Below are 13,035 nucleotides of genomic sequence, written 5' to 3'. Positions count from 1 at the left end.
CAGTGGCCTGTTTCCCATCTACTAAGATAGGATATAACCTCTTGTGGTAGTTTGGTACCCTTGTTGTCTCCAGACAACTTACTGCAGGTATTATGTCATTCCCACTTACCGGCTTCCCAACCTTTTGTTTCCCAACTTGCCTCTGTGGACATCTATATGCTACATGGTCCCACTGGTTAAATTTAAAACATTTAACTCTTGATCCTGACCATGTACTTGAACTAGTGGCTTCCCCTGTTACTGATTAGCTCTGTTGGGGTGGTTTAGGCTGCCCACCATGGATTCCCTTATACCCATGTGCAGCACTGAGTATCCCTTTCTTGTGCAGTGATGCCCTGCTTGCTAGCTATAGGTTTCCTTTTTTCCCCAACTCATCTGCAGTATTGCATTCCCTATCTGTCAACCAGATTCTTATGTCCTCAGGAAAAGTGCTAATGGCTTGTTCCTTCACCAAAAGGTCTGCCAGCCCTTCAAAAGTGGTGACCTGACACCCACTCACCCACCTATGAAAATAAATGCTTAACTCAGCAACATAATCACACATACTTTCATCTGCCTTGCATCTATGCTCATGAAACTTTTTTTCTACAAGCTTCAGGTGTTAACTTAAAACACTCTAATAAACTATTTTTAACTGTATTATATTATAATTTGAGCAATCAGTATCAGACAATTTAGAAACAGCAGTTATAGCTTTACCATGGAGTAATGGGGTGAGGAACCATAACCAGAGCCCTTGGTCAACATTATACTGTTTACAAACCCTTTCAAATATATGAATAAAACTGTCAAAATTATCCACCATCTGTAAATTGTGGAAGAAATTTACTCACCTTTATTGCTTCTGGGGTACAGTTATTCACTTCCCCATTACCTCCATGACCCTGGTGAAGAGTCATCTCCTTTTCATGTTGCCTGTGTCTCTCATTTTCTTCAGCATCCAGATGTCTCAGTCTGTCTGTTAATTCTAATGCCATCTGTTTTTCCTTTTCTTCAGCCTCCAAATGCTGCAGTTTCTGTGCTGATTATAGTTCCAACCGTTTGGCCTCCAGTTCAAGTCTTTTTAACTCCAGATGGATTTTTAAGTCCTTTGAGGCAAAGTTGAACTGTCCATTTTCTGAGAGTTGTACATCCTCAAGGCCAGTCTGGTTGTCTTCCTGGTTGCTGGTCTGTGATGTAGCTGTGACTAAGACTGCAATCATTTCTGCTTTAGTCAGGGTTGGCATGCACCAGTCCTTTGGCTTGGCACATCTCATACATCTGGCTCCTTGTCAGCTTGCCATAATCCTTTTCTGACATCCTTGCCTGCTCTCCCTGACTAACGAAGCTAACAAAAATAAATAAAACTATTGTGATATGAAATGCTGAATGTCTACCATGTGACTGCTTGAAAGTACAAACAGCTTCTTTACTGACCGTTATTTATAGGCTACAGAAGTTCAGTATCCACACCATTCAATCCCAATATGTGATGCAATGATCCCACCACTGCCTGCTAAATGTGATGTGGATATCCCACCACTGCCATCCAAATGCGATGTGGATATCCCACCACTGCCACCAAATGTGATGACCCTCCACTGGATCAGTAATCAAGTAGCCTCAGTCTTCACCACTGGCAACAGTGGGGGACGTTCATTGAGAAAATGGCAAGTACACACAGTATTTCCAGATGCAACTCTCTGCGTCAAGTGCAAATTCCCTGAAGAACACACAGAGATCACAGTCAGACAATGACTGTTTCTCCCTCTTTCTCCAGATCCCCAGTAGTACTCCCATTGGCACAGCTATAGAGTTGAGATCTCAGCTGAGTGACCAAGGCAAGACTTCCAGCACTCTCTGTCCAACCAGTGCTTTGTGTCCCTGCCCAAGTATCTGATACACACACTGTTTGAGGTTTGATTTATACACACAAACACACACACACACACACACACACACACACACACACACACACACACACACACACACACACACACACACACACACACACCTGGGAGAGGCTGGCACAGGTCTACTAGCTATGCCCCCTTCTGCCACCAGTCACTCCTTATCAGCTACTTTAGGGCCCTTAACAAAGGGTGTCCAATCTTATTGTATAATGTTAATACTAATACAAATGGTAATTTGACCAAGACTGTGGCTATTAGGAGTGGCCCACACAGTGTCACCAAATAAATGCGCAAGTACTCTCAAAACTTAAATATCTCTACACAGATCAGCCACAATTAAAGGTTTAAATATATTTAATAATAAATAATTAAAGAACAAGACAATATTAAATATGTATTCACAGTGACATCAGAGTTAAAAAAAATACAGGAAATATTTAAAACAACATTGCAGGACAGTCACAAATATAGACAAATATCTAAATAAGCGTCTTTGTATTCTGGACTGAATCTAACAGAATTATACTATTCCCTAGAAACTTACTTTATTAGAACAAGGCAGATGATGTGGTGAATGATTCTCATTGCCAGGTCCAAGACAGAATACAGAATGCTCTGTCTCACTAAGAGACTTCTCAAAATAATATCTAAAATATTACTGCTGGGATAGCTTGTAGAATGACATTGTTTCTTGTCATCTGACTTCTAGTTTTCATTCAAAGCAACCTCTGATTGCAACTGGTAGCATTTAGCATCTACCTATAAAAATATGTAGACAAGGGCTTTGCTTAGATCTTTGGCAGCTGCTGGAAGTCATAACGCAATTGCATTCCTTCATGTTTTCAATACTGGTAATTAGTTCACTACAATGACAATGCAGAAAGCTTCCTAGTTCAAACTCTGTGTCTCTGGCTGCATTAAAACCTGTCTTTATGGTCTAGCATGTAAAGTAACTTAATTTCAGACATTTTTCTGAAGTTTGCTGGACTGAGGTTAACCTCCTGTATTCCAGTTTTCACTGTTAAAATATATACATTTAAACAGTTACAATAGTGCATGCACATTTCTGTTCTCTTCCAGTAGGGTGCACTGTGGATACATTTTAAACACAACAACCTAGAAATAGCTTTTCAACACACACGTCTGTGCAAGCAGTTTGATATAGACATGACATACAGTTCTAATACATTTGTAACACTAACATCTTGTATAAATTATTTTGATATTAACCAATGACATATAATTATTTATAACATTCCAGCTAGCTGTACTGGCAGTATCTCCTTTTGTCGCACTCTGATTTCAGTTTTATTTTGAAGGAGACTGCTTTATGGTCAGATATAACATGTGCTGAAGATACACAAGGGATGGTGCAAGGTTCTTCCATATTAGTAAGGACAAGATCCAAGATGTTATTCCTCCAGTGGATACTGTGTCTAATTGTTCTAGTGCACTTGTGTTGACAAAGTCCAGGAGTCTGTGTACTTGCACGATAGTGATAGTGTAGGTTTCTCTGTCTGTAGCTGGATAATTTAGATCACCTAGGAAAATGGTATTGGGTTTAATACTGAGTGATTCTAATTCCTGTAGACAGGTGCTGTGGCTTTCTTTTGTTATAGAGGGAGTTCTATAGTTGGATAATATATGGTACGGAACCTTTCTGATGGTTATTTGGACATGAAGTGCATCATGCTGCAGTACCAGCCTTGATGTGAGTTTCTTCTGGATGTAGATTGAGACACCTCTACCTTTTTTCCTCCACCTGCACAGTAGTCAAACATGTGGAAGGGTTATAGCTCTGTACTTTCCTTTTGCTAGAAAGAAAAAAAGACATCTGGTATCAAATTAGACAGTTTCCAAATGGTTGTCCACTTCCATTCATTTTTGTTACTTGTACCATGGTAAGTCCCTTTCTCAGAAGTATAAGTATTATTCTGAAGAGCAATGACTACTTCTAGTGCATTTTCAAAAATAATGGAGTCTAGCTCTGTTATGGAGATAGCTACTTGGTCATTATTACATACTTTTACAAATCATTGCAAAATTGACTTATTTTCTATGATCAGATCAGGGTTTACTAAATCCATTCTTCAGGGAGTTCCTAGACTCTGGCCAGCAATCCTTCTGCCTTGCTATCTAGGATTGGGCAGTCACCCCATATAGTTATATGCTACTGCAACATTGATCTGATGATGAACATAATTAAATATTTGAGTAGATCACGGTTGCAAGTCCCTCCATTCTTTATTTTCATTGTGATTGTTTTTTTTTTTTTTTTTATCATATCTTTGTTGTGTGTATAACTCTCTGGAGATCTGCTTTTCTGGCCATGGTGAGGTTATCTTGCCTTTTCTTCTTTTCTCTCAGCATGTACATATACCTCTCAACTTTAGCATCCCCTGGTTTTGAAGTAAGAAAGGTCTGAGTTTTCATGCCTGTCCATTTGCTTTAAATCACCATGCCTTAATTTCTTCTCAGACATACAGTACATTTGGAAGGAGCCCAAAAGCTTTTGCATACAGGCCAGACATCTGATCCTTGTTAGGATATGTCCCCTACAGAGATATGCCACTGCAACAATGATCTGTTCAAACATCTGCTGTTGCAGTTAAGTTTACTTATGCAGTTGTATTTTGATAGTAACAGCCAGAATCATTTTGAACTTGTGGCCCTAGTAGACATAGAAAAAGAGATAAATCTCCATGAAGATAGGGTGTCTATTTGAAAAAAATCTGTCTGTATTGCTTAAAGTAGTCTCCAGAAATTCTTCTATATGGTCTACCCAGTTGCTTTTTTTTCTTTCCTAAACATGAGATCAAGTAAAGAACATCTCGGGTATTTCACTATCTTGATCATGAGGGGCAGTTGTTCGTTTAGCTATTTATATGTCTCTCATATCAACAGGGAACTCTTGTTTGTGGGACCAGTATTAAATATATGTCCTGCAGTTATTTTTTCCTTTCCTCTTTTTCACCCTTCCATTGATATATTAGGAATCTTCTTGTAGATTTTAAAATTTAATGTTTCAGAACTTGTTCATTGTATGATAACACTAGAAAATTGTATAATTAAGGTGCTCTGTAAAAATCCTTTTGTAACTGTAACAGTGACATCACATAATTTTAACTGCAGGAAGCCAGAAGTAGATAAAAATCAGGCAGCAAATAAATATGCCAAAAAACAAAAGAAAGAATATAAGGTGAAGGATCAGATGAGAAGGCAAGACATGTGGAAAATGCAAAAATGTAGTTGGAAGTATAGAAAACTACTGGAAGAACCTCAAGTTGATCAGGACTGAATACAGGAATGGTTAAGGAGAGGCGAATTCAAATCAAAAGATGAAAAGTTAATATTGGCGGCCCAAGATAGTGGGCTGCACACACATTGGTTTACAAAATACATTGAACATGTGGGAGAAACAGACAAATGTAGGTTTTGTAAAACAATTGGTAACAGTCTTACACCTCGCTACTGGTTGTGACATTCTAATGTCAGAAGGACTGTATACTGAAAGGCATAATAATGTGGCGAGACTGTTGCACAGGTGATTGTGCAAACATTATGGTACTGAAGCGACTGAAAAACACTGGAAACATGAACCACAAAGCATCATAGAAAATGATAAAGTCTAGGACACATGGAATCACCCATTACCAACAGTTCAAAAGATAGATACTCGAAAACCAGATATGGTGGTCCATGAAAAGAACACAAAAGTAGCATTAATCATTGAAATCACTGCACCCAGTGACTACACTGTCTTGTGTAAAGACTTACTCGACCATTTTAGCAGATATTACAGCAGCCTTCTTTACAAATGTATCTACTCAAATGCATTTGTGAGGCTATTACATTGACATCCGTTCACACATTCTCTAAGAATTTTAAATAGAATATACATTCTAAAGGTAGGATACTGTTATGCTGTCCTGCAAGGTATATAGTAGACTGTTCAAACATTTTTGATAATTAAGTGTTAACTGCTTGGTACTATCACAGATGTATTATGAACTCCTGCAGCAACAGTCCTTATAAAGACTGTAGCACGATTATTTGATTATACTCACCATGATGTTAACTATGAAAACAATATGATCTTTGCATAAAGATAAGCTTCCTGATCCTATCCCCATGATCATTGATATATTATGAGCCTGGAGTTATTTATACATTATCTGTATGGAATTTGCTGACTTTAAGGGCTAGTAGTGTGTTTTATTGGCTCTACTTCATAGCATTGAAATTTCATAATGTTGAATTTCATAACACTGAGACCAAAACATTGAAAACTCAGAACACTGAACGTGTACTTCATAGCATTGAAAACTACAGTGCATGTATAAATAACATCCTCTCCACCTATAACAGCACCTAACTAACAAAAATACTTTCTACTATGTTTCTGTAGGGGGGGGGGCAAGCTCCCTTGCACCCCCCCCCGTAAATTAAATATACCAACTCCAAGATTGCAACACAGTGAAAAAAAGTTAATTTCTTAACCTCACTGTACCACAATCACCATAGACTGAGATTAGGAAATTAACTTTTTTCCACTGTAGTGCGATCTTGGAGTTGGCATATTTAATTTATGGGGGGGGGTGTGAGGGGCAGAGCCCCCACATGGGGAGTGCACAAGCCCCCCTACAGAAACGTAGTACAAAGTGTGTTTGTTAGTTAGGTGGTGGTATATGTGAAGGTGATACTATTTACTGGTGCAATGTAGTTTTCAGTGTTATGAAGCAAACTTTCAATGTTCTGAGTTTTCAGTGTTTTGAATTTACAACGTTATGGTCTCAATGTTATGAAATTCAACATTATGAAATTTCAATGTTATGAAGTAAACCTGTTTTATTATAGTGCAGTGTGGTGTTGTGTTTCAGTACCCTTCTTGGCCTTGTACTTGAAGCTGTAGTGTGTTGTTTGGTTATAATTGCCCTTTTTACTTTCAGTTTTTATGCAATTTCCCATAGGTTGATTTATGTGTTCAGGCCTCCTTTAGCTTTGTCTAGGAGTAATACCCAGCTATTACTCAACCCTAAAAAACAGAGTTACTGCTATTTTCACAAATCATACATTCCTGACAAATCAAATTTCAAAATCTTTTCATTAAACAAACCTGAAATTGAAGTAGTTTCCCACAGAAAATCTATTGAAGTGACTATGGATGATTACCTTAAATTGGATGTGCAAGTTCAAAATAACTTAAAAAAAGTGTCACAAAAAATTAGGAATGTTCTACAGTCATGAAAACTTCCAACACCAGCAAAATCACTCTTGCCACTACCGACTTTCTCCCTTTTCTGTAATTCTGTGCAGCCATTCTATCTAATCTTCAGTCTACAGTAAAAAAATAAGATGGAAGCATGTTATAATAATGTTGCAAAATTTACCACCAATAAATAATACCACATCGCCACTGTGTTGCTCATAAGGCATTGAAATTGACTGGAACAGACCCACCTCTTTGATTACATACAGCTCACCTCTACAACCGATGACTGCCCTGCTTTTACTCCTATACTCCAGTCCTACCCCCCAATAGATATTGTGATTTAATGAACAACTTCTTCACAGCATACATAAAGCCCATAAATCCGTTAGCCAAAGTCTCTACTGATACTCTGTTAGTAAGAAATGGAATTGTATCCCTTTGCCAATTAAGTCTACCTCTAACCTATCCAACTTCAAACATCTTTTAAAAGGCTACCTAAATAAGACATGGCTTTGGTCCTGCACTACCCCAGAGTGGAATAGTCCCTCCTGCCTTCTTCCCCAGAATACTTTTTACTAATTTCTTCTCTCTGAACATAGTTAATCAGATTTTTAGATGAAAGACAAATATAATTTTGCCTAGATTGTTATCTAGTCATCTACATTCCAGTATGAGCAGTCTGTGTGTTTGATGTATTTATATGAACTGCAACTTCTGAATTCTTTAACTCCTGATAATGTTATTTCTTCAACTTGTTATATCTGTCCATATATTTGCATTATCCATGTATTAGTTCACACTATATGGACTGAGGCTGTGAATTTTTTACTTAGTCAATATGTTGTTGTGCTATATTACATTTTGTAATAACTTAACTGTAGCCATATTATGTCAATGTGGAGCTTTTCTCCCTGGGCCTCTGCTGAAAATGGGATACTATCCCAGTCAGACTTTCTTGTTAAACAAATGTTAAATAAAAATAAAAGTACAATCTCATTTTGTCTCCGTTCTGGGACAAAAAAAAGAGTAGGGTGTACAATTACCTTTCTTTTATAGACAGGCTTTATTTTGGGTTACAGCTTAGGATTGCAGCCAAATGCCATTAGGGACAGTAGCTGCTGAAAATTAGACTGGGGACCAACGTCTAACTTTAGCTAATTTACAGTCATGTTAGTAAGTTTTGAATAGGTGTTGTTAATAGTCAAACACCTATTGTCATGATGAGTATGATGGCCAGAGGTATGGTCTCACAGTCTGCAGTACTGCCACCAGTAAGTGTAGAAGAGCAGGAGTATAGGCTCATGACCAACACCATTGCCACCCATAATTATGTGAAACAAACAGAAACAAAATATACATTTATTTATTTATTTAAATATAAAAAGTTAAGAGGAGTTACACCTCAGGGGCATATAGCACATACTAAACTGCAAAAAAAAAAAACATTTTTTAAAAGCCTAGGTTACAGGAAATGCTGCTTCTGTCTGGCTAAGTGTGTGTGTGTGTGTGTGTGTGTGTGTGTGTGTGTGTGTGTGTGTGTGTGTGTGTGTGTGTGTGTGTTCTCCTACAAATGATGTGCAGTGCTGCCTTACGCTATGACTTTTACCATCCACAACCAAATCAGGCTCCACACTAAACCTCAACATAACAGAATTATAGTTTATAGCTTTTGAAAGAGTCCCTCATCTTACCCTGAGGAGATTTGTGCCTTTCCATGCTGCATTATCCACAGTAACTATAATTACACACATACTTAAACCCACACACACACACACACACACACACACACACACACACACACACACACACACACACACACACACACATTTTATGACTACAGCCCATTTCTATTTCTGCAGTAGATGCTTCCACCAGCTAGATCAGTCTGGCACACAAAAATTGCCAGTTACTGTAGCAGTCTTAAATGTGAGCCAACTGAAATATAAAAACTCATGATAGTTTTCGCTTTCTCAGAGGCAAATGCCAACAGTCAGTATCCAAAGAGCAAGTATCCTTATTAGCCAGTCATTTGTTAAATGCATAAATAACCAGCTGCAGGCTTTTGAAATTAAGTAAAAATGACCCAGTAAAAGAAATGATGTAACACAGTTTGGTAAATTAAACATGTGAACAAGGTACAGTTTTGCAGAGAGGAATATAAAATATTTTTTCAGCAGAGAGGTGACATATAGAACACTAACTATCCAGTGAGCTATTCTGTAATTAATTTCTGGCTAAAGAGATACTGTAATCTATCTAACGCTATTTAAATATGTAGAGTAAAACTGATAAAACAAGTAATCAAAAATTACCTCTTTGGTGCAGAGTGAAAAAGAGACCCTAAGTAGTAGTGCTCAGTAAAACAAAATACTAACAGATGATAACTACTGTGAGCTACTTTCATAGGAAGATGATCACACCACCTGACCTCTGAAGCATGTCTCAGGATGAGTTACCTCTGTGAGATGCACAATAAGCATAAATCTTTCGAACCAAAGAGTCAGATTCTATGTTACTTTTACTGTTATTCAAAATTTAAACTGCTGATATATTTTAAAACAGTTACATGTAATGCTGACTCAGTCTGGCTAAATGTTTATGTGTGAGTGTCTCCTGCACAGTCTTTTTTCACATAAATTTCCACAGGATTTACATTATATATTTTACTGCATTTTTGTAGTAAAAAAGTAGTTGCAAGTTTTTCATACATCTTTTCGCATCTCACATAATTGTATTTTTAGTAAAATAAATTTAGGTTGTGTACAGTTGTTCATGTAGTCTGTAATGCTGCATAGACTCACAAAACTCTGTTTCTCTTACCTTTTTTTTCTTAGTGCATGCTTACAGTGCACATCTCTGAGAATATGGCAGACATATATCCACAAATGTAAAACAGAAACATAACTTATTAATAATATGTTGTGGTGTATATTTATCATTTTGTTACATTCCTGCCTTCCTACCACCCCAGCCAAGAACTTCAGGAACAAACCTGATGCCAGGGCTCTGTTAAAATACTTTTACACTTTGCAAATTGAAAGTATATGTCAGATTTAAATGTAGTCATAAATTTCTAACCTTAAGAGAGTTAAAATATTTAAAATTATTCAATGAATATGTGAAATCTCTTCAGTTTTCTTTGTTTAATCATTTTTAGTCTAGTCTAACAGTCAGGAGGGGATTATCACATTTATGAATTATGGTGAATATACTTCACAAAAAGAGTATCACTGGATTTTTTTATAGTTTTTCTTCCTGCTGGCTGTCTATCAAGTCCTTCCTACCATAAGACATGAGGTCATTCATCCCTTCATACCGTGTGTCAGCAATGAGGGCGAGAACCTGTCTGGAGTAGCCCATTGTACAGGCAGTCATTGGGTATTTTTCATTCTCACTGGTATCCTAGCCATTAGCCCATATGTTTATATATCTTACCCCACCCCATGGTGCTGATATGGACCCTTGAGTCACTGCACAGGCCACCTATACTTATATTTCGAGCATGTGCATGCTATCCTCTATGCACTGAAAAGGGCTAGGTTCACCAGTCATTCCAACAACCCCTATGGTCTGTCCCCACACATGTCACCTATGCCCACTGGACAAGAATGATTTATATAAAGAACAGTGGATAGAACCAGCTGAGGAACACCATCCTACCAGGCTGTAGCATCAAGCACCTAAGCCACTGATCATACTTGGGTGACATGGGAAGTTATCAGGGCATTTTTAATATGTCACTGTGACTGTGTTTTGATGATGTGTTTTATATGAATGAGTGTAAATACTGCCTGGCCTGCAGCTTCTTTTATAGAGTTATTTTTATTGTATGTTGCACTGTTTATTGCCTAGTTTTTAGTGACTTATGAAAAGAAACTAAATTATTAGTTCAGAAGTTACAAACTGAAACATTCCTGCACAAAGAATTACAAATGTTTAAGCATTCTTTTACTTTGTGTATGCTGATGGAAATGCTGTATGTTTACTGAATGCAGCCTCTAGATCTGTGCACTGACTTGCCTCTGTATACTAATACTTTGGGAGTGTATCTAAATTCTGTGTTTTGCAGACAATGTAGTTGCATTGTCAAGTTTAGTTATATTTACAAGCAGTGGATATAATTTTGTTACAGGCAAGAATATGCTGATCAAGTGTGGAACCTACTGAAAGAGACAGTATTAGAATTTAAGCTGCCAGATGATGAGAATGTTGAAGATAAAAATCCACTAACTGAGTCAAAGGTGAAAGAATGTATGAAAGAAAGCAAGGAAGGCAAGGTTAATGATGTGAAGCCTGAAAGTCCTCCTGTCTACAAGACAACTGATAAAAGTGGCAAAGGTAATTTACTGTTCTTTTTTAAGTCAGAAAACATGATTTTGCCATTTTGTTGCATTTGAAGCTAATTTTCTGTTTTTAAAGTTGTCACTGAAGAAGAGGGCCATATACATATGTCAACAACAGTTTAAAGCCTTCTGGCTAAAATATATATGTTGCTTCAGTTGCCATTCATAACTTGTCATTTGAAGAATTTAAGCTTTCTGAAGTAGAAACCAGCCTGTAGATAATAGATCTGATGTTGTCATTTTCATTCATTCCTCAGTTGTATGGTTCGCATCCGACCCTCAGATCCAACTCAGCCACTTTTACCAGCTTGTGGAACACTGAAACTCTCAAGCTCCTCCCTTACTCATAATGCCCCAGTCTCCTAACATTCCCCAAATCTCTTTTGCAGACTTAGTGTACGGATGTGGTCACTGCAAACTCTCAGGTTACCTAGTTATTTTTTTTGTGAGTGAAAACTTTTCTTCAAATGTTTCTCTTAGATTTATTTCTGTCTTATGTTAATCCTCCTCTTATACCACTGTTCTCCCTTTTTTCTTATTACACTTTTGTGTGTAAATCTTGTTACCATTGCTGGTATCCCTTTCTTTGTACTAATTTAGTACTTCTGTGCTTATCCTCATTGGTAATCATTCTCTTTTCTCCCTGTTTTCAAAAACAAAAAAAAAAACTCTCCTTTTTCTATTTGTATTTTTGATACTTTTTGGATTTTGTACTTTGCAATGTCTGAACAGAAATGTTTTGGGTTTCAAAAAATGTAAGGCCTGCAGCTCCCGTCTGATGTGCACTCCAAATGCATCTATTGTCTGGGCCCTGCACATTTAGACTCAAATTGTGACATGTGCAAAGCCTTAAATCCTAAGGATTTGATAGACCAAAAAATAAACTGATCTTAAGAGGTTTGCTTCCTTCCAAGTCATCAGCATCATCTGGGTCTCAAACCCCCATGAAATCTGATAAAAAGGATGCAAAAATGCATTCCCTGATCCGACCTCTCCTGTGACCCTGGGCTGAGAACCTCCACCCAAAGTTCTGAAACCTTAGGATCCAACACCTTCAGATCTGATGGCAAAATCTGATAAGTCTCCTTGGATCCAGTCTCTACCACTGGTACTGGTTCTGGTTTCCTCTCGACTACCTTCTCCTTTTTAGGATAGGTCTCCTAGACACCATCATTCTAGAGCACCATCAACAGCATCTTCTGTGCGTTCCTCCAGAAGATTGACCTAAGCTGATGGTGGACAGGAAGATGAGGAGATTCCTCTTGATGCAAATTCAAATGGGGATCCACATGCCCCCACTCTAATCAGACCCTAAAGGATGAGCATCATTGATCAGCAAGATCCCCTATGGCTGCCCACAAATTCCTTGGTATGCAGTATTAGCACTCCAGATTTAGCAGCATCTAGAGGTACACTCAACTTGGAAATAACAGACATAGCATAGTGAATGTGTAATACTATACACAGCTTACACAGTTCTCATTGGCAGTACTCCCCTCCGCTGGGTTCATTGGCTTGTGTTAATTCTGATGCACTACAATTTCCATCCGGTACTTGGATCAGCATTGGTCTAGTCAATTCCTTTTTT

General features: G+C 37.7%; 1 protein-coding gene across 1 annotated transcript in view; it reads left to right on the top strand.

The window, feature by feature from the left end:
* ADGB (androglobin) overlaps positions 1 to 13,035 on the top strand; it is a 4,124,629-nt gene that overhangs the window by 972,927 nt on the left and 3,138,667 nt on the right. Inside the window, exon 8 of the mRNA XM_044074542.1 lies at positions 11,237 to 11,442. Within this exon, the coding sequence (XP_043930477.1) occupies positions 11,237 to 11,442 (206 nt within the window). The remainder of the gene's footprint in view (positions 1 to 11,236; positions 11,443 to 13,035) is intronic.

Source organism: Protopterus annectens, chromosome 1.part0, assembly GCF_019279795.1.
Source record: "Protopterus annectens isolate FY-2018-M chromosome 1.part0, PAN1.0, whole genome shotgun sequence".
Classification (NCBI taxonomy): domain Eukaryota; kingdom Metazoa; phylum Chordata; order Ceratodontiformes; family Protopteridae; genus Protopterus; species Protopterus annectens.
The sequence above is the reverse complement of the archived record's forward strand: the minus strand, read 5'-3'. Positions and strand labels throughout refer to the sequence as shown.